The sequence below is a fragment of the Ornithorhynchus anatinus genome, chromosome 15, assembly GCF_004115215.2.
Source record: "Ornithorhynchus anatinus isolate Pmale09 chromosome 15, mOrnAna1.pri.v4, whole genome shotgun sequence".
NCBI classification, from domain to species: domain Eukaryota; kingdom Metazoa; phylum Chordata; class Mammalia; order Monotremata; family Ornithorhynchidae; genus Ornithorhynchus; species Ornithorhynchus anatinus.
Window position 1 is genome coordinate 19,863,544 of NC_041742.1, and position 24,257 is coordinate 19,887,800.

General features: G+C 41.9%; 1 protein-coding gene across 1 annotated transcript in view; it reads right to left on the reverse strand.

Moving 5' to 3' along the window:
• The window catches only part of ANOS1 (anosmin 1), a 142,149-nt gene that overhangs the window by 27,589 nt on the left and 90,303 nt on the right, over positions 1-24,257 (reverse strand). Inside the window, exons 5-8 of the mRNA XM_007670364.2 lie at positions 20,372-20,556; positions 15,919-16,048; positions 4,759-4,964; positions 4,202-4,346 (exon numbers count right to left, since the gene is read on the reverse strand). Coding sequence (XP_007668554.1) covers positions 4,202-4,346; positions 4,759-4,964; positions 15,919-16,048; positions 20,372-20,556 — 666 coding nt within the window. The remainder of the gene's footprint in view (positions 1-4,201; positions 4,347-4,758; positions 4,965-15,918; positions 16,049-20,371; positions 20,557-24,257) is intronic.

Genomic DNA, 24,257 nt, shown 5'->3' on the forward strand with positions numbered 1-24,257 from the left:
TACTTAACTTCTCAGTGCCTCTGTTACCTCATCTGTATAATGGGGATGAAAACTGTGAGCCCCACATGGGACAACCTGCTTCCCTTATATCTTCCCCAGCGCTTAGAACAGTGCTTGACACAAAGTAAGCGCTTAACAAATGCCATCATTATTAATAGAAATAAATTACGGATATGTACGTAACAATAGCTGTGGTATTTAAGCGCTTACTATGTGCCAGGCACTGTACTAAGCAATGGGTAGATATGAGCAAATCAGGTTGGAGACAGTCCCTGTCCCACGTGGGACTCACAGTCTCAATCCCTACTTTACAGATGAGGTGATTGAGGCCCAGAGAAGTGAAGTGACTTGCCCAAGGTCACATAGCAGACACCTGGCAGAGCCAGGATTTAGAGCCCATGACCTTCTGAATCCCAGGTCCATACTCGATCCATTACGCCATGCTGCTTCCATGCTGCTTGAGGAGTGAATAAATGGTGCAAACTCAAGAACAAGGGCAGCACAGAAGGGAGAGGGAGAGAAGAAATTAGGGCCTTCTCGGGAAAGGCATTTTGGAGGTGATATGCCTTCAATAAGGCTTTGAAGGTGGGGATAGTAATGGTTTGTTGGATATAAAGAAGGAGGGTGTTCCAGGACAGAGACAGGTTGTGGCCGAGGGGTCAACAGAGAGATAGATGAGATTGAGGTAGAGTGGGCATTAGAGGAGGAAAATGTGTGGGCTGCACTGAAGTAGAAGAGTAGCAAGGTGAGGCAAATTTCCATCATTATACACTCCATATACACTCCAGCCTCATTTCTACTGAAGATGCTGCCACGCCAAAAGCAGGTCTCATTTTGCTCATTGATCCTCTTTTTGGAAATAGAAAGGTTGGCCTTATACTAGTAAAAGCAGCACTAGGATTATACCCAAAGTATATCGACACTTGATTTTTAAAAGAACAGATGTCAAGACAAATCATAATATATAACACCACCTGTGCACTCTTAAATGAGATGACTGATATACTGCACTGTGGGGGAAAGAGACATGGAAGTGTCACCAGAATCATGTCCCCAGAGGTTCTGAATCTATTCAAAAAGAGTCAATATTGTCAGGAGAGGTGACATGGACAAAGGACCTGAATTGGGGATGAAAATATCTGGATTTTCTGCATTAATTGGGACCTACTACTAAAATTCTCAATTATAAAATGTTTGAAACTCAACTTATTTTACACATTAGCTAAACACTGTTATTTCACGCAATAAGATTTATATAGAAAATAGTTATCTCTGAATGATCTTGATCTAAAATTAATTACAATGGTACAATGATATTAATCATTTATACCATTAAAGTACCCACTGAATTGTATTTTATTTTCTTACTATGCTTCTTCACATTAGAGTATGAAGTATAGAAGAGCAAATGAAACCTTCACGACTTGACTAAAACCTGCTCTTTCCTCTCCATCCAAACTGCTACCAATTTAAACCAAGCACTTATCCTATCTCACCTTCATTACTGTATCAGCCTCCTTGCTGACCTCCTAGCCTCCTGTCTCTTCCTTCTCCAGTCCACGTTTCACTCTGCTGCCCGGTTCATTTTCTACAAAATCGATCAGTTCACGTTTCCTCACGCCTCAAGCATTTCCAGTGGTTGCCCATCTACCTTCATATCCAACAGAAACTCCTTACCATCGGCTTTAAAATACTCAATCACCTTGTCCCTCTTACCTTACCTCACTGCTTTCCTACTACAATCCAACCAGCTCACTTTGATCCTCTAATGCCAACCTACTTACTGCACCTCGACCTTGTCTCTCTTTACACTGACCTCTCGCTCACATCCTGCCCCTGGCTTGGAATGCTCTCCCACTTCATATCTGAGAGACAATCACTCGCCCCACCTTCAAAACTTTATTATTATTGGATCGGCACCCTTTTTTCACCCCTTCCTCAGCTCCACAGGATTTGTGTACATATCCATATTTATTTATATTAATGTCTGCCTCCCTGTTTTTCTAGACTGTAAACTCATTATGGGCAAGGACATGCCTAAAAACCTGGTTACACTGAACTCTCCCAAGAGCATAGTACAGTGCTCTACATACGGTAAGTGCTCAATAAATGTGTTTGATTCACTGATTGATAGGGAACAGAGAATGACTGTATAGTTTGTATAGAGCTGAGGACGTAGTATGAGGAAACTGGTTGGATTTTCAGTTCACTGAGACAGCTATAAAACATGCTATGTTTAAGGTCATTCAGATTACGCCTCTTTCAACTTCGAAAGTATCTCTTCCTATAAAAAATAAAGCAAAATACTAAGACACGACCAGTAGTAGATTTTCACTTGCCAACTTTAAGGGGAAACTTTCATAAAACGCCTCAAAATATAAAGTCTGAATTTACTTCTCTGGAAATATTTATCATAAAATATACAGTTGCCTGTTGAGCTGGAAGCAATATAATTCAAAAAGTAATTCAAACTGTGGCATTTAGCACTTTTCTTTCCTATAAAATAGCATTTCCCTTGCTTACACTATAAAGAAGTAATGATTCTTTTCTCTGAGAAGTTTCAGGATGAAATATGTGGTACTCTTGGAAAAGAAGCATCCCAGTATTTACAAGACAATATAAAAAGCCTTAGGGTACCAAAGTTTCGGGTAAACAAAGTTGCATCCTGTTTTTGATAAACAGAATTACTCTCAGGGAGGAGAGTAAGAGAGTAACGTCAGGAACCGGGCATGTTTCGGCACATATCACATGGGTTCGCGGCTGGAATAGATCACTTGCCAACAGGGAGAAGAATTCTGGAAATCCTCATAGATTTAGGATCACAGGTGTTCCAGTACAACATTGAGGAATGCGGTAGGGGTTTGGGCCAGGCTGAAGATGGAAAATCTTCAGATCCGAGACTCTCCTGCCTCCAAGAAGTTTCCCTGTGGCAAAATCATTGTTCTTGTAGTTCTCTTCAGTGCAGAGTACAGTGATTTGTACCTTGAAAGCATTTGATAAATGCTATTTATAAATAGATTACAGAAGGGGCCTTGAGTGGGCAAGTCCGTTTCTTTAGTGGGAATAGAAAATCGTTGGTCGCCCTCATTACTCAAATGTGGAATCTTTGCAAGCAAGGTCATTTCTGCTGTAGCATGGTAGAGTTTTGAAAATTGGGTTAGAATGACCACTAATTTAAGGGGATTTAGAAGGTAGATGGTTCAAAGATATCAACATGAGGGGCATTTTTTGATACTCATTCCAAGAGCACTGCTATATTCATCATTATTAAATTACTTTCCACCCCGTTCTATGGTACCTGTAACTGCTTACTATGTGCTAGGCACTGTAATTAGCTCTGAGGTAGATACAAGCTAATCAAGAGGGACGCACTCCTTGTCCCACCTGGGGCTCACAGTCTTAATTCCCATTTTACAGATGAGGTAACTGAGGTCCAAAAAAGTGAAGTGACTTGCCCGAGGTCAGACGGCAGACAAATGGGGGAGCAGGGATTAGAACCCAGGTCCTTCTGACTCCAGGCCTTTGTTCTATCCATTAGGCCATCCTGCTTCTACTGTTGTTTTACCATATTAAATAGTGAAAAGTTGCAAAAGCACAAAAGTTCGGCATGGTACAGTGAGGCCGAAACTGAAAAGCGTGGCTCTGGATAGCACTGTGGTTACCTACATCAAATCTACTTCTTTTGATGGTATACTTGTTAAGCACTTACTATGTGTCAAGCACCGTTCTAAGCACTGGGGAAGAAACAAGTTAATCACATTGGACACCGTTCCTGTCTTACATGGGGCTCACAATCCAATTAAGAGGATTATGCATACTCAGAACAGACTGTCATTTTCAATTTGTGAAATAAACAATGAATGTTGAAGCCCAACTGATGATACTTTGTGTTTCTATTTGGATTTTATAAAGAGCCACTAGGATTACAATGCAGGTATCTTGCATACCAGTTTAGGCAACATGGAACCTAACTGAATAATGTCCTACAATATATAGCAAATAATGTCAGAACTGCGAAGGATAATTGGTAGGTGTGCATACTGTGGAAGGGTTTATTTGGAAGTGCATCAGTCTTTTCTTCAGAGCGAAAAAAAATCACAGTACAAAATGGGACCTGCATACGCACTTTTCATCCTAAAAAGAACTGTTTCGATTAAATCTATGAGGCGGGTACTTCTGGTCAGAATGAGTATGTACTTACTACTGCTGGATGTTGGAGTCGCAGTGAAATAGAGAGACACCTTGGCACTCTTCAGGCGGACTTGTCCCCAGTACGTAATGGCCTGCAATTCCACCATGTAGTTGCTGTTTGCTTGAAGTCCCTCGAGGACCACATAATTTTGTGACTGTAAGAAAATATCAATATGGATCGTCTACAGGGTGAGCGAGACCGAGGACCATAAAATCATAATAATAAATGGCATTCATAAAGGGTGTATTATATGCCAAGCACTGTACTAAACCCCGAGGCTAAAAATGATAATAATAATAATGGTATTTGTGTAGTACTTACTATGTTCCAGGCACTGTACTAAGCACTGAGGTAGATACAAGCTAATCAGGTTGGACAAATTCCCTGTCCCACATGGGGCTCACAATCTTCATCCCTTTTTCCAGATGAGGTAACTGAGGCACAGAGGAGTGAAGTGACTTGTCCAAGGTCACGCAGCAGACAAGTGGCAGAGCCAGGATGAGAACCCAGGTCCTTCTGACTGCCAAGCCCGGGCTCTATCCACTTGGTAACGCTGCTTATCTTACCCCCTCAGTCGTCTTTCTTCTCTTCTTTTTAGACGGCACCATTGATTTGCTGCTGACTGTCCAGCTCCAAAAGACTTTGTAGTGATGGACAGGAATATCGGGCTCTTCGGGCATATCCCACACGATCCTCACCGTCACACTTCCATCGCTGTTGGCCGTGTAGTTGGCCAGTCTCAGATTAGATGGAGCCGGAGGAGCAGATGGATCTGCAGCCACAGAGAAGATAAGATGGTGATATTTCAGTATGAACCAAGCGGCTCCTGAGACACGGTATTAATTTTATACATTTATCAAATAGTCCTCATCGCACCCAAATAGGCATAATGACAGAGGGAAGACTTCAGGAGGTAATCATTCTTCGAGGAATTCCTGGCATACTGTATTACTGGACTTAAGTAATGGCAATGAAACTGTAAGCTGTCGTGTTATTTGGCTGCAGCCCGAGGCCTCGACTTTGTGGGAACCGAGTGAGCCGGGTGAATCCACTAGGTTCACTCTCACAACCTTTTGGATAAGGTAGGTACCATAAGTAGCCTGCAGTCCCTTGGGGAACTGGAAAGGCTCATAGGTGAAGCCAAGATGGCCCACCTCCTCCCGATGGAGGCAGAACTCTGAATTGTAAGCTCTTTGTGGGTAGGGAATGTGTCGGCTTATTATTATATTGTACTCTCCCAAGCACTTAGGACAGTGCTCTGCACAGAGTAAGCACTCAAAAGACACAACTGAATGAATGAATGACTGGTTCCCCCAGTCTGGCTCTGGGCCCTGTGGGGTTAAGGACATCCCTCAACGAGATGCAGAGCTGAGCCAGAAGTTTCTAATAATAATAATCATGATGTTATTTGTTAAGCGCTTGAGTATGTGCCAGGCACTGTACTAAGTGCTGGGGTGAATACGAGCAAACTGGGTTGGACACAGCCCCTTGTCCCACACGGGGCTCACAATCTCAATCCCCATTTTACAGATGAGGTAATTAAGGCACAAAGAATCATAATAATTATAATTATGGTATTTGTTAAGTACTTACTATGTGCCAAGCATTGTAATAATAATAATAATAATAATGTTGGTATTTGCTAAGCGCTTACTATGTGCAGAGCACTGTTCTAAGTGCTGGGGGAGACACAGGGGAATGAGGTTGTCCCACGTGGGGCTCACAGTCTTAATCCCCATTTTACAGATGAGGGAACTGAGGCCCAGAGAAGTGAAGTGACTTGCCCACAGTCACACAGCTGACAAGTGACAGAGCTGGGATTCGAACTCATGACCTCATGGCTCATTGTACTAAGCGATGGGATGGATACAAGCACATTGGGTGGGACAGAGTCGCTGCGCCATTGGGGGGGGGGGATCACAGTCTCAATGCCCAATTTACAGATGAGGTAACTGAGGCACAGAGAAGTGAAGTGACTAGCCTAAGGTCACACAGCAGACAAGTGGAAGAACCGGGATTAGAACCCATGACCGTCTGACTCCCAGGCCCATGCTCTGTCCACTACACCACGTTGCTTCTCTTGCCCACAGCCTTGGCATGTCTAAGGATGACCCACTGGAGCCGCCAGCCTCCTTCCAGGTGGGCAGGGCTGCCACCTTGGCAAGGGTTCAGTCAGGAGCAGCGGCACCAAGTCTGAACCTTCCACTTTGAAGGCAATGCCACTGAGGCAGAAAAGTGAGCCGGGTCCGGTGCGAGCAGGAGGGATTCCAGCTCAGCTGGCTCATTCTGGGAGCCGCCTCTCCACAATCACGATGTCTACAGGCCGGTGGCGTCGGCCCTGGGCAGGGCCGCGACGGTTCCAGACGGCTGTTCCTCCCAGGGACTGGGCCTACGAGTGAGATCTTCTTCTGGGTGGCCCTGCAGCCTGGGGAGGCGAGCTAAGTGGTGGTGCTGGAAGAGGAGGAAGGGGGTGAGATGCAGCAGGAAGGCTAGGTTATTTAGGCTAATGTGTGACAGGCACTGTACTAAACACTGGGGTATGTACAAGGCAAACAGGTTCGACACAGTCCATGTCCCACATGGGGCTCACAATCTTAATCCTCGTATTACAGATGACGTAACTGAGGCACACAGAGATGAAGTGATTTGTCCAGTAGACAAGTGGCAGCGCCCGGCGCTTGGGAGAAGGATCACAAACGCAAGTGTCCGCTTCCCTTCTTCCCTCTTCTCTTCTTTCCCTCTTTTTCTCTCCCCGCCCCCCCCCCCATTTCTCCCCATCTTCCTCCCTTATTTCCTCAAAGCCTCACCCACCCCACCGCCAGATTCTCTGCCCCTTCAAATTCTACATCTCAACTTCATCCTCCTGGTCGACTTCTGGTTGCAGTCACGCAGTAATGAACAAGTAAGTCATACTCCTCTGAAAATAACCAAGTAATGGAAAAAATCTGAAGAACTCATCTACAATATGAATAAGAGCAGCAGCATAGCTTAATGGCAAGAGCACAGAATTATAAATCAGGAGATCTGGGTTCCAACACTGTGAACCCCACGGGGTACAGGGACTGTGTCTGACCTGATTGCATTAAATTTACCCCAGCGGTTAGCACATAGTAGGCACTGAACAAATACCACAATTATTAATATTTAGAGACTCTGGCCCCCGAAATCCGATAAATACAAATATGGTCAATCAAACTGCGCGACTTCTTTTCACACAGAGTGTATAACTGTACACTGCATCCATTTTGGTAAGTATATCATTTCAGGTCAGTCACAGAGGCCATCGCCAAGAAGGAGATGAAGTTCAGACGGTACTCCCCTACAAATCTTTCGTGAAATGTAATAAAAACCTAAATAAAAAACACACGTTAAACTTGAAAGCTTTGACACTTCTTTTTCCTGTGGTGAAGAGCAGATTTAGAGACATTATAGTGCAAATTTCTTGCAGCTGGTCTGACAATAAAGTAAAGGCCCAGGAGAAAAACCTGTCACCTCCTATAATGTTATGTTGTCATCCGGTCTGAAGAGTCACTAACCTGCAATCAAACAGATGCCCATCTATCCAGCCTCAAATGATCAAATAGTAACAAATGACTGAACAGCCTTAAAAGTGAAAACAGAAGAAGAAAAATACTCTTTGTTCAAGGCAGCTAAGGCTAAGCTTGATTTTCTTCTAGGGGAAGTTTGGCCAAAGGAAGGTGAGAAGAATCTGAAACTGGTGTGGTGTCATTCATGGATTTTTAACTCAAGTTGTAGTTCAAATTTCAGGGTAAATATTAACCCCGATTCTCTGGATTGCAGTGAAGGAGCACTGCTAAGCTTCCTAGGCAAGATCTCGCTGGGCTGCAGGGACACTGAACTCTTAAGGCACCAAGGAACCTTCTTCTTTTTCCTTCCACTCCACCTTCCGCATCCCCCATATGCCGCCTGGACCCCAGTGGAACTCAAATATCCAGATGGTCCTAAGGCTTTTAGTTGCCTTTGAGGAGCTCACCCCATCCGCCAAGGTACACAACACCGCTCCCTTAACCCGCCTAACCGTGACTGCCGAAATAATTCCCCAACACAGCCCCGGAACCATACTAGGAAGTCGTGGGACATTTCCGAAAGAGGACCAGTTGTCCTGCATCTGATCCTTATAGAGCACCTTTCACAAATCCCTTAAGCACTTCCTACATGTTAAGCACTGTTCTAAGCACTGGAGCAGATAGAGAAGAATCAGGTTGGACATAGTCCCTGCCTCACATGGGGTTCTCAATCCAAGTATGAGTAAGAACAGGTATTGAATTGCCATTTTACAACTGAGGAAAGTGAGACCCAAGGAAGTTAAGTGACTTGACTGAAGTCATGCAGCAGGCAAGTGCCAGAATCAGTATTAGAACCCAGGTCCTCTGACTCCCAGGTCCTTGCTCTTTCCACTGTGCCATGTTGTTTTTCAGATTTAAGCAATTTTAACAATTGATGTTCCTGCCCTGTGAAAATAGGTTCTTATGGCTTTTGCTGACACTTCTAGAGCTAAAATGTTCTACTTGGCAGGTACTTTATCTCTGCTTAGTCAGTGTATACCTTGGCATGACCACCCTACAAGTTTTACCAGGGAAAGCAGTGAAAGAGTGGCATGGAGAGGACTCAATTGTATTCAGAACTACTGTTATAAACACTAAACATTACCCAACATTGAAACCTAATCAGAGAACTGGCAAACCAGTTCAAAAGGGTGGTCCTAACATAAAACTATTTTGCCATGGCCTGAAAGGCAACAAACCTTCCTCTAAAAACCAGGAGAAATGCTGGAAGCATGTGAAAGTGACACTAGGCATCAGTTTACTAAATGAAGCACCTGAATGTTTATATATAGTAAATGAGCTGTTAAATGAATTTCCCAGACTCCCCAAAATCATCTGATAATCCTCATGATAAATGGCCACTCTGAAGAAATCCCATCCATTAGGCGAACTCAAGAGATGTGATGCCAGTTATTATGGACAACATTCCCTTAGAAGAGCAGATGTGAAAGAGTGAGTTGTAATTAATAATAGCTGTTTCGCTCCTTCCATCCATCCTATTTAATAGTTCATTGGAGAATAAAAATAGGAGGTCATCTTGATTTACGCAGCTGTTGTTTGACTACCGTTTTGCCGGATCATATCCGTGATGTTAAGTCAGTCAGTCAATCGTATTTATTGAGCACTTACTGTGGGCAGAGCACTGTACTACTAAGAGCCTGGGAGAGTACAATACAACAATATAACAGACACATTCCCTGCCCATGGCACTTGAGGAGGTAGAAATGCTCACCAAAATGATCATCAACTCACTATTTGCCTGGCCCGCTTCTCGAGGTAGTCCAACTGTGCCTGGGCCCATTAGTTCAGGTTATGTCTGATCTAGATGTGTTTTTTCCTTTTTTAAAAAAACAACAAGGCATTTGTTAAGCTCTATGTGCCAGGCGCTGTATTAAGAGCTGGGGGCAGATATTCATTCATTCATTCAATAGTATTTATTGAGCGCTTACTATGTGCAGAGCACTGTACTAAGCGCTTGGGATGAACAAGTCGGCAACAGATAGAGACAGTCCCTGCCGTTTGACGGGCTTACAGTCTAATCGGGGGAGACGGACAGACGAGAACAACGGCAATAAATGGAGTCAAGGGGAAGAACGTCTCGTAAAAACAATGGCAACTAAATAGAATCAAGGCGATGTACATTTCATTAACAAAATAAATAGGGTAATGAAGATATATACAGTTGAGCAGACGAGTACAGTGCTGAGGGGATGGGAAGGGAAAAGGGGAGGAGGAGAGGGAAATGGGGGAAAAGAGGGTTAAGCTGCAGAGAGGTGAAGGGGGGGCGGTGGAGGGAGTAGAGGGAGAAGGGGAGCTCAGTCTGGGAAGGCCTCTTGGAGGAGGTGAGTTTTAAGTAGGGTTCTGAAGAGGGGAAGAGAATCAGTTTGGCGGAGGTGAGGAGGGAGGGCGTTCCAGGAGCGCGGGAGGACGTGGCCCGGGGGTCGACGGCGGGATAGGCGAGACCGAGGGTCGGCGAGGAGGTGGGCGGCGTAGGAGCGGAGCGTGCGGGGTGGGCGGTAGAAAGAGAGAAGGGAGGAGAGGTAGAAAGGGGCAAGGTGATGTAGAGCCTTGAAGCCTAGAGGAGGAGTTTTTGTTTGGAGCGGAGGTTGAGAGGCAACCACTGGAGTTGTTTAAGAAGGGGAGTGACATGCCCAGATCATTTCTGCAGGACGATGAGCTGGGCAGCGGAGTGAAGAACAGTCCGGAGCAGGGCGAGAGAGGAGGAAGGGAGATCAGAGAGAAGGCTGACACAGAAGTCTAGCCGGGATATAACAAGAGCCCGTAGCAGTAAGGTAGCTGTTTGGGTGGAGAGGAAAGGACGGATCTTGGTGATATTGTAAAGGTGAAACCGGCAGGTCTTGGTAACAGATAGGATACAAGCTAAGCAGGAAGGATACAGACCACGTTCCACATGGGATTTACAGTCTTAATCCCCATTTTACAGATGAGAGAACTGGAGCACAGAGAAGTTAAGTGACTTGCCCAAGGTCACACAGCACACAAATGGGCAAGCTGGTATTAGAACTCAGGTCCTTTTGACTCTGGGGCCCAAGCTCTATCTGCTAGGCCATGCTGCTTCTCAGATCCGAGTTTCCCATCCTAAAAACTCTTTTCATTCACAGGAAATCCTTGAGATCTGATCTGGGCCAAGAAGACTTTATCCAAAGAGGTTCTATACTCTACCATACACCACCGGACACCAAAGGGATCCAGCATATCATGAAACTGCAACTTCCAGATTTCCCTTACTCCAAGATAGCTATGCTACCTAAGAATACACTCTCCCCCCATCAACTCATTTTTAATCACATCTTTATAAGGGTATCTTTTCAGCATGAAGGTGTTTCTTATTTCCTTTATTAGATCATAAATTCTTGCCTCTTTTGCCTTAATTATTATTTGCAACCAATATACAGGATACATCTTGTCTATAATGAAGCAGTGGCCTAGTAGATAGAGCATGGGCCTGGGTGTCAGAAGGTCCTGCGTTCTAATCCCAGCTCCATCACTTGTTTGCTGTGGGACCTGTGGCAAGTCACTTAACTTCTCTGTGCCTCTGATACCTCATCTGTAAAATGGGGATGAAGACTGTTAGCCCATTGTGGGGTGGGGACTGTAACCAACCCAATTACCTTGTATCTGCCCCAGTGCTTAATACAGTGTCTGGTACATAGTAAGAGCTTAACAAATGCTTCAATTATTATTATTATTACACAACTGTAGACTAATGAATTTATGACTTCCTCCATAACAATCATGTAGACTACAAGTTTCTTGTGGGCAGGGATCACGTTTACCAACTTTATTGTTCTGTACTTTCCCAAGCTCTTAGTGCTCTGTACACAGGGAACGCTCAATGAATACCACTGACTGAAAGATTGTACCAGCCTTCTTCTTCTTCTTGGGACACTTGGGGCTGAGTCTGATCAGAATGGGCTTTTTCAGAAGTGGGTCAGACCCAAACCAAACAGAATCAAGCAGCTGCCTTAGGATTCCAATATTTGCCCCCCCCATACTTTTCTTTTAGAGTTCTCTGTAATCGACAGAGAGATTTTCTTGGCTTTTTTAAAGGCTGGCCTATTGACGCCTAAACTGTCCCTGATTAAAACCGCCAAGAACCTCAGTGACTCATTTGATTCAATTAATTCTCCAACTCCTAACAATATTTCAAAATCAACCCATTTTGAAACTCAGTTTTCTTGGCTCTGAACTCAAATTCTATTTATCATATGACAATTCTGCTTTTTAATATTAAAATGCCAAGCATGTGGTAAAAATTATATTAAAATACAATAGAAAAAAATAATTTTCCCTACAAGTTCCATACAATTGGGGTAAAAAATCTGGCTTTTTTATTATTACTATTTTCTGAAGTATAGTCCTAAAAAAAAAGTAGCAACTTCAGCCAACCAAAAGTATCTTAACTTTGGTGATAACCAACACAAAAATATTCTAGAAATGTGTTACACTTCCTCCTTGGGTCTTGAAGCAAAGCAGTTCCCTGGAGTAACAATGTTACATAGCTGCTGTCAGTAATGGAAGACATAAACTTGAGGCTTCAGGAAGACTGATTTAAGGGTTCATAAGTCAACCTTTTGTGGTCAGCAAACCATATGATGAACTGTTCCATGCTGAGGTTTGCCATACTGGCCTTTCTTCATACTTTAAGGTCCCTGAAGTGAGTAACGTGACAAATGAAATCACTTTTCACCTCAGGAAAACTGTAGGATAATTAACTTAAAGCAGAGTCCGTGGAACTGTCAGGAGCAAAGTATGATAAGAAAACACCATCCCCTGCCCATTGTAGTGAGTTCAGACAGTTTACAATGTACACAGTTTCAAGAAGTCAACAAATACAATTTTTCCCTAATCCTAAAATTGAAATCTAGCATGTCAAATACAAAAATCAGAAATGTAAAGATATTTGATCTACAAAAATGTAGTCTTTGGTTCAAATACAGCAGTAACTCGTTTCAAAAATCTATGCCTCTGGTTCCAATTTTTGACCAAAATAATCATTTTTAACCCTTTTTAAGACACCAAAGTATAAACATTAATGGCAGAATTACTTTTCAAAAGAAAAAAATAACTCATTTGGGACTTATCTAAATACAGCTCTGGCAATTTGGATCTATTTTTTTTTGTTTGTTTTTTCATCATTACATTTCACTGCCTGAAAGTTCTGGACATTTTTTTTTTCCTGGAGGAATCACCACAAATGTCTTTAACTGCGGCAAAATGTCTCTTCAAGAATCTGCTGAAGCAATGCTGCAGACAACTTTCCAAGTATGAAATAGTTCCAAGGCATATGCAGAGGGATAAACCCTACCCATTGGAAATGGCACACATAAACCAGCTGTGCAGTAGTATAAAAATCATTGGTCCCAAAAGAGAAACAGAGAGAATTTTATTACTGTGAGAGGGTGTCTGTTCTAGTTTTACTAACACTCAGTAATGTATGCATGAAATCACATCCAGTATGGTACTTATGTACTGAGAAAACAGTGTTGTCTGCTTCCTCTTTCTTGGTAATTTATACTATATACACTAGTTTATATACACTAGTTCCTTCGTTCAGCATGAGAAAAATCCTCTAGTAGAAGCTTTCTGATTTTCTATGCCTTCTTTTCTGTGCAGAAAATGTGCTCCAAAGTTGAAGCCCCGAGTTGGAAATAAATTTGAGATACAGCAGGGTAACATATATCTTCAGTCAATGAAACTGTGTCCTGAGAGCTGAAAGCTGGTCAGGGTAGAGATAATTGCTGCAACAAAATAATCAATGGGTGGCTGTGGCTAGAATCCTTCCATTCTTCAAGAAAAATGAAGATATGTGCCCAATAAGAATACATTTTTATAATTTCTACGTGGGAGAATTTTCCCTTTTTTCTTTAAATTTGAATAACAAATCATATTCCAATTGAATTTGAATGTAATTTCCACAGCACTTTCAAATCAATTGCCTCATTTAATCCTCAACACATGCCTGGGAAATAGAGAAAGGATGCTAATATATTCTTCATTTTGCAGATGAGGATGTTCAGGCACAGAGAGGTTAAGGGACTTGCCTGAGGTTACAGAGCAGACCAGAAATCTAATCTCTTGACCATCAGACCCATACTCTTTCCACCCTGATGCTGATTTGAACCATTATCTCCCAAAATGATGCTAGTGGAAAGAGACAGGCCTGGGAATCAGATGATCTGCATTCTAAACCCCATTCCGCCATTGCTGGCTGCGTGACCTTGGGCAAGTCAATTAAATTCTCTATGCTTCACTTTCCTCAACTGAAAAATGGGGATTCAATACCTGTTCTCCCTCCTACTTAGACTGTGAGCCCTGTGTGGGAGAGAAACTGTGTCCAACCTGATTAATTTGTATTTGTGTTTCAGTTACCTCATCTGTAAAATGGGGATTAAGACTATGAGCCTCATGTAGGACATGGACTTTGTCCAACCTGATTAGATTGTATCTCAGCCAGCGCTTAGTACAGTGCCTGGCACACGGTAAGGACTCAACAAATACCAATAAAAAAAGAAAAAAATGGTGGAGGGAGGAGGGGAGAGGGAACATTGTGCACAAATAAAGGCAGGTGTCCCTGCCCTGTTATTCTGCTGAAGAAAACATTGGACCGAGCTGAAAAATGGCCGGTTTCTGTTGGGTTTTCTTGGCCTCCGAATGGTACTAGATTCTTTTCCTCTAGTTAGCCCATGACGCTATTTCCTGACAGCAATTACTCCCATCCGCAACAATTCTCGGTATCTGATTCTTTGAGATTTTCTTTCATTTAAACCCTTATTTAGATTACCACATAACCATTCTTTGAAGTGAATTTGGAGTTATATATTGACAAAACCCATATAAGGTGATTCTGAAGTCCAGTGATCTATTGTTCATGTAAAGAGTCTTAGCACTACGTGGAAAACTTTCTCCTCATCCCATCGATCAATCAATCAGTGGTATTTATTGAGTGCTTATTGTGTGCAGAGCACTGCGCTATGGATTTGGGAGTGTACAATATGACAGATTTAGTAGAAACTTTCCCTGCCTGCAGGAAGCTTACAGTCTAGGAGATGGTTGTGTTTTTTATGCTATTTGTTAAGCGCTTACTACATGCTGGGCATACAAGCTGATCAGGTTGGACACAGTCCATGTCCCACATGGAGTTCATCACTTTAATCCCCATTTTCAGATGAGATAACTGAGGTCAAGAGAAGTTAAGTGACTTGCCCAAGGTCACACTGCAGACAAGTGGCAGAGCCAGAATTAGAACCCTAGGTCCTTCTGACTTTCAGGCTCATGTTTGATCCACTACGCCACGCTGCTTCAGATGTTGCCCGAATATGAAGCGTGCAATGGATTCCTCTTTGTGTTGCTTTTTAAAATTTCACTGAAAGAATTTAAGTTTAAATGATATTGTTTCCAGACCAAAATCTTTTTGTGTATTCTGACTTCTAAGAGGAGTAGAAGGAAACAGAGAAATTCAAGGAGTCAGAATTAGGTCTTTTGGACATCAAATCAGTCCACTAAATTGATCTGCTTAAATGTGTTTTATATCAACATTATAAAAATTTTTTGCAAATCTCTAAAATAATCATAATACAAGACAAAAAGACAGCCTTTACTTAAGATATTGCACTGTTCTTTCTCTTAAAGTAACTACTTAAATGAAATTAACTTGGGAAATTAGCCACTAATTTAATAAACAATTAAATTTAAGCTCTGAAAAGTTATCACAACCACAATAACTAGGTAAGGAACAAGGAAACTTTCCAGTGAAGCAGATCAACCACCAGTGACATCAAATATATAAAGTCCATCATTTACGGAAAGACCAGCCTAGTTGGGACAAAAGAGGTCCAAACATGCTCCTAAATCAAATGAAATACCTTTTATAACAGAACAGTTTGAGCCTAAGCCTCATTAAATAATGCAAGGTTTGGATAAACCTGGTAAGGAAGTTTATTACACTTCATTTCAGTGTCTTTTGGTCCCTAGCAGTTTTCCCTAGAACTCTGAAGAGGAATTCCGAATAAGCTCTGGCTAAATTCAGAAACCCCACTTGTTGAAATTCACAAAATAGGAAACACTAAAAGGATTATGCGTCATTCCGTGTGTGAAGAAGTCGAAGGTGAGTGTCCCCGGCAGGAAACAAATACTAACCTTTGGAGGAACGGAAGTGCTTACTGGGAGCTGTGAAACCTCTTGTTCCATGCACGTTAACAGCAGCCACCCGGAACTGATACCACCTACTAGGTCTGATGTCAGACAGCTGAACTCTCTCGTCTGTAGTCTGATGGGAGAAAAATAAAAAAGGCCACATTACACACTGACTCCTTTTATTCTGAAAGGTCCATAAAATTCTCTCATCTAGTTTCTCTCCCTGACCCACCAATTCACCTCAGTCTTGACCTGGAAACCCCCCTAACTCTAGGCATCTAATCAGAGCCAATTATGGCAACTAAAGTAGCAATCAGAGAATTTTTTTAGGAGGGGAATTCTTCCAGGGAAAGGTTTGTGAGATTAAGTTCATTTTCCCTCAGCCCATAGAGCCAGGATCTCCCAGAGTAAAAGGCATAAGTGATTTCTTGAGGCTTTATGAGACCATTTGCCTGCCCACAAAAATCACCAATTAGATGCATATTTCACAACAGCAAGGCAGGATAATTAGTTGAACCCAAACTACTGTCTCAACTGTATTATTCATTATAAACAGTAACACTGACTGTCTGTGTAAAAGTAGATGACGGATAGCCTGGAGTTATTTACTTCAATACTAGCCTTGGATTTTTTTTATTTTGTTCATTTCCTATACGGTAATACAAGAAATCCTTGAGGGCATCCTTGAGGGAAACCCTGTGGAATACTCTTAGGACAAGGACAATTTGACATATAAAAGAGCAAATGAAAGAGCTGAATTGAGTCATTCAGCATAATCTCTGGACGGCCTGCTGTGTGCAGACAACTGTATGAAGTGGTCAGACTGACTGTGAGTCCAGTGGAATGGGAACTGCTCTGGGAATCAGGAGAAACTGGGATCTAGTCCTACTTTTGCCGGCAGCTGGTGGATGTGGGCAAAGACCACACACGCACTTTGCCATATGTTGCACCCCTGCCCGCTTATTTTCATGTTGAACCCATGCCTTAGCAGGGAGGAGAAAGCTGGAGGTCTGCTATGCTACAATTTCTCTACACAGGATCTTGGCCCTGAAGTCTTGGGAATGAATGACCCTCATCCATTGTTCCTGATGGGAGATTTGATCCTGTACTAAATGTTGTATTCCTAAATCAACAATAACCACCTCAAACTTTCCATTCTGAGGCCCTCACTGCTCCCTTTAATAACCTATTATGGGTTGGTCATCCCAACTCCTCTTACAAGTACTGTGGCTTAGTGGATACAGCACGGGCCTGAGAGTCAGAAAGATAAGGGTCCTAATCCAGACTCTGCTTCATGTCTCCTGTGTGACCTCGGGCAAATCACTTAACTTCTCTGTGCCTCAGTTACTCATCTGTATAAAATGAGGATTAAGAGTGTGAGCCCAATGTGGGACAGGGACTATGTCCAACCTGATTAACCTATACTTTAGCACTCAGCACAGTACTTGGCACATACTAGGCACTTAGTATCATAATAATTAGTGTTATATTTGTGTCTGCCTGTACAGAATCCTGTGGTAACAAACTCCAGGTGTTTATCGCCTGCTGGGTGAAGAAGTGTTTCCTTCTGTTTGCTTTAAGCCTGGCCAGTCAGTCATATTTACTGAGCACTTACTGTGCACAGAGCACTGTTCTAAGCACTTAGGAGAGTACGATATAACAACATAAGAGACACATTTCCTGCTCACAACGCCTACCACTGGCGAACTTCAAGGGGAGTCCCTTGGACCTAAAAATGATCTCAAAATAGCAAGTCTGGTTTGAGGACCAAAAATAAATCATCTAGGGAGGATCACTTCCTTTTATAGAGAGTTTTAAAAATTAGATCCAAATTATGTGGTGTTCAGGGCCTGAGTAAAGCCTTCCAGATCAGCACGGGGTAGGGAATGAATTTGAAATTGTGCCTTCTGTCAGTCAATCAGTATTGCTGGCATAGTAGATAAAGCATGGGCCTGGGAGTCAGGAGGTCATGAGTTCTAATCCCAGCACCACCACTTGTTTGTGTGGCCTTGAGAGAGTCACTTTACTTCTCTGTGCCTCAATTACCTTCAGAAAAGTGAAGTGACTTCCCCAAGGTCACTCAGAAAATAAGTGGCAGAGCTGGAATTAGAACTCATGACCTTCGGATTCCCAGGCCCGGGCTCTATCTTCTACGCTGTGCTGCTTCTCTATCTTATAAGGATGGTTGGCCTGGGATCCCTGTTGCCCTGAAGGGCACACCAAATTATAGGTGAGGATTCTTTTGTATCACCTTTAAAAACAAAGCACAAACCAACCTTCTAGTGGTATATGTGAAAAGAAACCCTCTGCTACTATCCGCTTAAGCCTCCTTTGATCCCCCAAGCCACCAGCACGCCTGCTGCTATATCTCACCTAAACCCAGGGCCTATCCTCATTCAAGTTTGAATTCGCCTCAACCCAGCCTAATCAGGGCTCGGGTCAGGGAACTGGGTACCATCTTGCTGAAAGCCTTATTCCTCCTTACAGAGGGCCCGCATATTTTCTGCACTATGAGGAAGTCCAGTGCACCACACTTTGATCCTAAAGTGAGTAATCACTCAGGTCCAGGTTCCACGAGGACCATTGAGGCTGCATTCATTCAGCCTTATGGAAATGCCACGCTAAGCTTGGTACAGAATTTGATATAACATTTAGTCGGACTACTTACGGCACCTAGTAAACACTCTGTGCAGAGCAGATGCTCAATAAATAATTTTTACTGGCTGATTCATGCATTCAATCGAGAAAATCGTGGCGTGTCAGCCTGAGGTTCCTGACTGAAGGCTTATCCTGAAGTGATTAGCCGTGAGAGAAGAGCTTAAAAGTAACCTGGGTGGCATGTTTACAAAGCCATGAATTTAAAAAAAAGATGTAGCCAAGAGATTACGCAAGACACCTGAAGGTAATATTTATGAAATACAGTCCTAACAAAAAAGAAAGCAATCTTACTGATTGGCACATTTAAAAGTCTGAATATTGCACTATAATTTTCCACATTAGATCAAGTGATGTAATTTGGAGTGAAATGACCTATTATTCACAGAAATGTAGAATGCTTCTGTATCATTGAATCATGAATACCAATTTTTTGGCAAAATCGCTAAGGAAATGCTAACACTTTTTTTTCTATCTCCTTTAGTCTCCTTGGGAGTCCAAGTCAAAACCAATTAGTTCATTGCCTTTATACACACTCTCTCATGTCAAAGTAGTGTAAATAGCAGCATCTGCTATACTGAGACAAGGAAGTATTACTTTTGGCCTTTAAACACACCTGGGAAAATTCCCATAACTCAATATCTCAGTTCTATAAAGGAACAAGTGTTTTTTTCTCAATTAAAATCATTAACCCAAAGCTAACTTTCCAGACTGAGATGAAAAAAAAAAACATAGTTCTCATCTAGGACATCTGGAATTTGATTCACACAAGAGTTTTTATTTTATCTTTGGTTTGTGACTATTCAATTGTGTACCTACTGAAAGGAGCTTTAGATGTCAAAATGGGAATTCAAGACAGTGCTTTATATTATCAGCATTTAACCTCTCAGTTACAGAAATCCACTTTATTATACCAACTCCCTCTCTCATCAATGCTGAGACCCTTAATTATTTCCACGTTTATCCTTTAATTTTCAAAGGTAATCCTTGCGCTCAAAAAATTCATGCACTTAAAAATACTTTTCTCTGTCAATTTCAGAGAATACGAACATTACCTTTCGAGCAAAACCATCAGACGAGTGGTGAAAATAATCTTCTCTCCCTCACCCCTCACTAGACATTTGTGTGTGAATGCAATCCAGTCATCAAAGAACATGAATCAACTCCACCAGGACAATTTATGCTTTGCTTTTTCACAACTCTTTCAGAGAAAAAGCAGTTTCCTCTCCTCCTCAACCAGCAAGAGGAGCAGGAGAAGGCAACCTGAAGATAAACGACCGGAGAGCTGCCATCCAGGTGAACTAGCAGAATGCTAAGAAAGGGACCGAACCCAGGAAACCACTTAGCAAAGATTAATGTCTCGCTGGCTGCTTCCTATGAAGTCATTTTGGGATGTGAATCTTACATCTCCACGATTTGGGTCCTTAGAAGTGATAAAAGTCTAATTTCAGCCCGAGTGGAATAATGCCACTCAAATTACAGGATTTTTAAAAAACTGGAATAACTGATACGACGTTTTTCTCTTTAACTTTAAAGAAATTTAGTTCTGAAACCAACTCATTGTCTGCTTGAGGCTCATACAGACCTTCTCCCATTCATTTTTTTGTGTATGCACCAAGTCATTATTCAAGCCTTTCATCTCGTCTGTATAGTTCTACAAGATGCAGGCTCCTGCTCCTGAGCCCAAGTGACATCATTAGGAACATATGATTTTAGTTATACCTTATGTGAAGGGAGGCTTGATTGTAACGCTTAGGCAATCCTAAAAAATAAACTGTCCTTCCCACTTGAAAGGACTGACCTGTGCCACAGTTTGCCAACTCGTAGCATCATCTTCACTGGGATGGATTCCATAATTCCATCTTCTCTGAACCACGTAGATCACAGGTTCAATGGAGATATTAAATTTCGAGGACCACTTAATCTCCAGCTGTCCGGACTGAAGTTCTGTGAATCGTAACTCTTTTCTGGGCTTCAGAGGAACGCCTGAAACATGGACCACAAAGGAAAGCACGTCAGCTTGGCATCCAGAGAGGTAAATGGAACATTGGAAAGGAAGAAATTTGCCTTCTCTCAATTCATGCTGTAATTCCTCTAATGAATAGGATTGCTAGAGATCAGCTTTTAAAAATTTAAAGTATGTGAAGTTAAATTCAACCCATCTTATTTCAAAACACAGTGTCCAACTGGATTATCTCATATCTACTGCATTATCTACTATATTGCCTGGTAAAGTGGTTGGTACATGGCACTTAACAAATACCATTTGAAAGAAAAAGTCATTCAAACTCAATTTAGGAAATGGTAAGACTGATGCTTCATGCTCACCTTACTTTTATTGCTACTGCTACTACTCCTAACAATAATGGTGCTTGAGCCTTACCATGTGCCAAGCACTGTGCTAAAGGATAATCAGAACGGACCCAATCCCTGTTCCACATGGGGGTACACAGTCTGACAGCAAAGGAGAATGGGTATTAATCCCCATTATACAGATGAGGAAACTGATGTTCAGAGAAGTTAAGTGACTTGCCTAAGGTCACAGAGGAGACAAGTGAGAGAGTTGGGATTAATATCCGGGCTTCTTGACTTTCAATCCTGTGCTCTTTCTAATCGGCTACACTGCTCTTCACATTGTTTCTAAGACTGGATGTGATCTTCGTATCTTTAGGATCATCCTGTAGAAATGAATGCTCTTCAGGAATGGTTTGTCTGTGCTTCTATTATTTCTCAGATTACATTAACATAAACTAATGCCTATCTCCCTGGCTAGACTGTGAGCTCCTTGTAGGCTGGGAATGTGTGTAACAGTTCCACGGTATGGTACTCTCCTAAGAGCTCTGTACAGTATTCTAGTAAGTGCTCAATAAATACCACTGGTTAATTCCAAGGGAACATTCCCAGATCTAGCCCATATTTCTCTTTTCATATCCTATAGAAATATTGGGAATAACCTTTCAGGACCAAAGGTGCTGTGCTTACAGTTAATTACTTCATGTTAGTTATACCAGGGTTGGGGAAAAAAAGAAAGATCGGTGAGTGGATTTGAGCCAAATCTTTACTTGCGTGCAGTCTTCTATAATATGATCTATGCATGAGTGAAAGAAAGAAACTAAATAAAGTCACCACAAATATGCAAGTAAATTGGGTTTACCAGCTGCAGTGATCATTATTTTATTCACCTTCATGGGGGTGAATTTCATGATCCTGTAAAGCTTCACGACATTTCACTGTCATCATGCTTTGTTTTGATATATATCATTTTCATCAGTTTGGATTTCCTTAAGGATTGAAAAGAGTCCTGTTCGAAAAGAAAAGCTCACACTATTTTAATTCACCCCAAGGTTATGGATACAGAATACAACTCTACATAGTTAGTGTGCCAGATATCTGTTCTTACTTTGTTTTTCCCCACTGGTATTTTTTTTGTTTTGTTTTGCTATTTGTTAAGTGTTTACTATGTGCCTGGCACCCTACACTAAGCACTGGGGTAGATACAAGATAATCAGGTTGGACACAGACCAAGTCCCACATAGGGCTTACAGTCTTAATCCTCAATTCACAGAAGAGGTAACTGAGAAGGCACTGGGAAGTTAAGTCATTTGCCCAAAGTCATAGAGCAGACAAATGGTGGAGCGGAGATTAGTACAGTGCCTGGCACATAGTAAGCACTTAACCAATACTATAAAACAAACAAACCTTGGCTTTGGGATTTGTAGAGTTGATAGGATGCCCGGACAACTTTATAAGCCAACCACAAGTGCCCTGGTTGCACCTCTCGGGGCTGAGCACCGTATTAAGCACTTGGGAGAGCACAATAAAGCAGACACAATCCCAGCCCTTCCTCCTCTAGACTGTAAGCTCTTCGTGGGCAGGGAACGTGTCCACCCACTCTGTTATACTGCATTCTCCCAAGCACTCAGTACAGTGCTCTGCACACAGTAAGCACTCAATATTTACAATTGATTGACTGAAGATCTTACAATCTGTACCCGGGTAGCACCCAATAAATACTGATGCTCACAATGATGAATAATTGCCAATTATTCTTTCTCCCTTTCCAAATTAAGAATTTAATTTAAGGGCATTTTTCTCTTCCTCATCCTGATGCAGGAGGTGCTATTGAATAGATGAAGTCATTGAGGCTCATCGACAGTCTTTGTTGAGAACCTACTGAGGGAGAAGCACAACAGAAAGTATTTGGAATGGCAAAGTAGCGAGGTACATATTCCCTATTCTCCAAGAGCTTAGCGGGGGTCTCCATCCTTCAGATTCTACCACAGGCAACTACGCATCCGGCTGACAAGAAGAAGTTTCAAACCTAAGGAACATTTGCAACACAGGTTTCTGGGCCTTGGGGGCTCCTGGATTAGAACCCAGGTCATTAGACTCCCAGGTTGGTGCTTTATTACATCATCCTAGGCTACTAGGTGGATTGATGCTTTGATGCTTTATTTGGCTCTATCAAAAAATACTGATGTGCATTACGAATGAAATAACGCCCTTCCATTCAATTATAAATTCTTCCATGGCAGAATCACATTTTATATTTCTTTTACATGTTCCAAGCACCTTGCAGATGCTTCACACACAATGGGGTTTCTACTGATACTGATATTATTGATTCTGCTTGTCTATGAAAAGGAATATAACAATATAATAATATATAACAATAGAGAAGCAGAGCGGCCTAATAGATAGGACCCGGGCTTGGGAATCAGAAGGACCTGGGTTCTAATCCCAGGTCAGTGACTTATCTGCTGTGCTCTTGAGCAACTCACTTAGCTTCTCTGAGCCTCAGTTACTTCATCTGTACAATGGGGATTGAGACTGAGTCCTACATGGGTCATGATGATTTGGTATCTACCCCAGTGTTAAGTACAGTGCCTAGCATGTAGTAAATTCTTAACAAATGCAATTTTAAAAAAAACAACCTTGTAGGTACTCCACACACAACAGAGTTACTCCTGATATTGAAAATACAGATTCCACTTGTCAATGGAAAGGGATATAACAATATGAAAAATGAGAGCTCTGACCTTCCAGATCTGCTTTAAATTCAAATGAAATGGTGACAAAAAGCAAATAGTAAGATCTGTGGAGACGACCTAAATTATGCCTAACAAGAGACAATTAGCATCTTCCAAATGGAATAAAGTCTCAATGTATAGGCACGCCTATTTCAAAAATCATATTTCATTCCACTTAGTACATTCTAACCCCTTTTCTACTACTGTGTCTTTGTAACGATTTGGCTTCTGACATCTCTTATGTATTTCTCTCAGTATCAGTATCCAATTAAATGCCCTGAACCATAAAAGCCACCAAATTTGAAAATTAAGAAGGATTCACAATACAGTTTTTGATCTTGTCTTCTTTATAACAAACACAGTTCTTTGGACTTCTGCTAATGTATGAAGAGACTTCTAACAATAGTACCAAGATCATATAATCTCCTAGAGTAAATAAAAGATAAAATACTGTAGCGGTTGTGGAAATCTAAACTCATCGAAAGAGTATTCCAGCTTCCAAATGTTCTTCCTAACAGGTTTTAATCCTGGAAATCATTCAACGGACAACACCTCTAATCTAACATAATGAGGATCAGGGGCTCCATCAGTTCAAATTTCTTCATTTAAAAAAATCTCCCTTTAATTATGATGTACAATAATCCGACAATTTGCATG